Source organism: Quercus robur, chromosome 3 (genome assembly GCF_932294415.1).
Source record: "Quercus robur chromosome 3, dhQueRobu3.1, whole genome shotgun sequence".
NCBI lineage: Eukaryota > Viridiplantae > Streptophyta > Magnoliopsida > Fagales > Fagaceae > Quercus > Quercus robur.
In genome coordinates, this window is record NC_065536.1 from 61,828,762 (window position 1) to 61,830,998 (window position 2,237).

Consider the following 2,237-nt stretch of genomic DNA (forward strand, 5'->3'; position numbering starts at 1 on the left):
TATGATAATGGTTACTCTTCTAGGTATGGAGAAATTTAATAGAATGAATCATTGATAAAAGGAGGTGAAGCAACTCCTATTCTTATATATTGTCTAATATTGTCCACTGTAGGTGCAGTATCAAACTGTGTAAATCTTGCTATTCGACAATCCACTTGCTATTCACTTTGATTGTTAAATGTTAACTGACTTATTTAGAAGTTCAAGGCATACTACCAAAAAGTGAAGTACTTGAAATTCAATTTCCCTTATCACATCCACTTCTTGAATTGGTAGATGTCCCTGACCTTTCTTCAGTTTTGTTCACTGCTATCACATTGACCAAATCTACAAAAACTCATTAAATCCTTCAACTAATAAATTCACACGTTGATCTCACACCCTTTTATACCAAAATATCTACAAATTCAAGATGCACAATGCAGAATATAAAATGCAACCTATTAACAATTGGGAATTCAAAGGTTACAATACATGATGGGCAGGTAGTTCTAGCTTTTGAGTTAACAAGGGAGAAATTTTCCGTAATAGCTCTTACAGTTTCCATTACAATTTACAAGAACTCGAACAAGCTCAAAGAAATCATATATGAATCTATATAACCCTGATATGTTATCATAGTATACCTATTGTCAGATTTCCTTTCAATTAGGGTGAACATGTGTCACCAAAACGCTTCTCGGCCTGCTCATTCTTATCCAAAATGAATGTTAAGCAAATGATGCAAAACTTAGGCCATAATTTTCATTCACCAGCTAGAGAGGCACATGCATCAATTTAATTCACTTTACTAAAAACCTGTCAAAGTCTAACTTATTAGCCTGAAAATGAATCCCAGTAAAAGATATGGAAAAAGTTCATTCAGAATTATAAAGATATTCCATCTTATCAATGACACAAGGAAAACGTTAAGGCTCCAATCAAATTAACTATAAAATGCTTATAAACTGTGTGACAACAAATGTGATTAATGTCACTTCAACAATATAATTACATTTTTTTTGTGATTGATAACACATCAATTTGTTAAAGCATATGGTAAAATTTGCAATATATCCATCATAACTCAAAACACAAAAGGCCAAGGCAAACGAAAAGCAAAAAGCCATGTAATCATTATGAAACAAAAATTATCCCCCAATTATCATAATAACAAGCAGATTGCTATGTTATCCACAAAATTTACATACCTCTAAAGACAAAGGAATCAAACTCTTGCCCACCAACCAATAGACCCATATGCACCAAACCAAACCAAAAACTGTCTAAAACCCTTTAGGCCCTTCTTCCTTCAAAACCTTAGGGTTTTTAGCCATAGAAAGACAATACTTAGCAATCTCTCTAAACTTAGGCACACTCCTAAGGTCAACCTTAGTACCATCCTTGAGAGTAATGATAATGTCACCCCACTCACCAATGAAACGTGGCACAACCTGAACATCCTTGATCACATTGTAGGAGAAATCACTCCTCTCCTGACCCGTCAGTCCTGAAATAACCGTGACCCGCAGGTTGGTGAACCTGTACCTCAAATTGAAGGCCCTTGAAACCGCAGCCAAAGTTAATGGTAGCCAAAACAGAGTGAAACCCAGAAGAAGGTTAGCTAAAAGGTCCCCATAGTGAGCTCCACCATCAAAGAAAATAGTTTCCTTCGTGGGGTTTTTAGAGGTGGTGGTGGTGGTGGTGGTGGTGGTGGTGATGGTAGAGGGCTTGTTGGTTGGGGAAGACACGTGGAGCTTGGTGATTGGTCTGTCATTTTTGAAAGGGAAATTAGGATGGTGTAGTGTGGAGAAGAAGTGGAGCGATTGGTGGTGACTTAGAGTGGTGGTGGTGGTAGTGGTGGTGGGGGAGAGAATTGGAGTGGAAGCCATGGAGGTTTATCTGTTAGAAACTGGAGTTTTGGGTGGTTGGTACTTGGTAGTTGAACTTGATAGTGTTTTTTTTTTTTTTTTTAGTTAATGTTTTTTTGTGAGTTTTCTGAGTTTCTATTGGCTGGAGAGGAAAGGTGGGGCCTACTGAGGAAGCTATTTGTTTATTGGGCAGAATTTTGCCACGTGGCAGCTCAAAAGATCAGCCCAGAGTCCAGTTCAGTATTCAGACCCAGCCCAAGGCTATTGAAAGAGGCCCAAGGTGTTTTAGGCTAAAAAGTGGCTTTGATAGGAAATGTTTTCTAATCATATTTATTCAGTTTTGTGGCCGAAACGTTTTTTATTTTTAGAAACTATGGCCCAAAGTTA

General features: G+C 37.4%; 1 protein-coding gene across 1 annotated transcript; it reads right to left on the reverse strand.

The window, feature by feature from the left end:
- Window positions 1-1,089: 1,089 nt before the first annotated feature.
- On the reverse strand, window positions 1,090-1,934 carry LOC126718747 (uncharacterized). Its single transcript, XM_050421080.1, has one exon. The coding sequence runs from the start codon at window positions 1,869-1,871 to the stop codon at window positions 1,266-1,268; it is 606 nt and encodes a 201-aa protein (XP_050277037.1). The 5' UTR covers window positions 1,872-1,934; the 3' UTR covers window positions 1,090-1,265.
- Window positions 1,935-2,237: the final 303 nt, after the last annotated feature.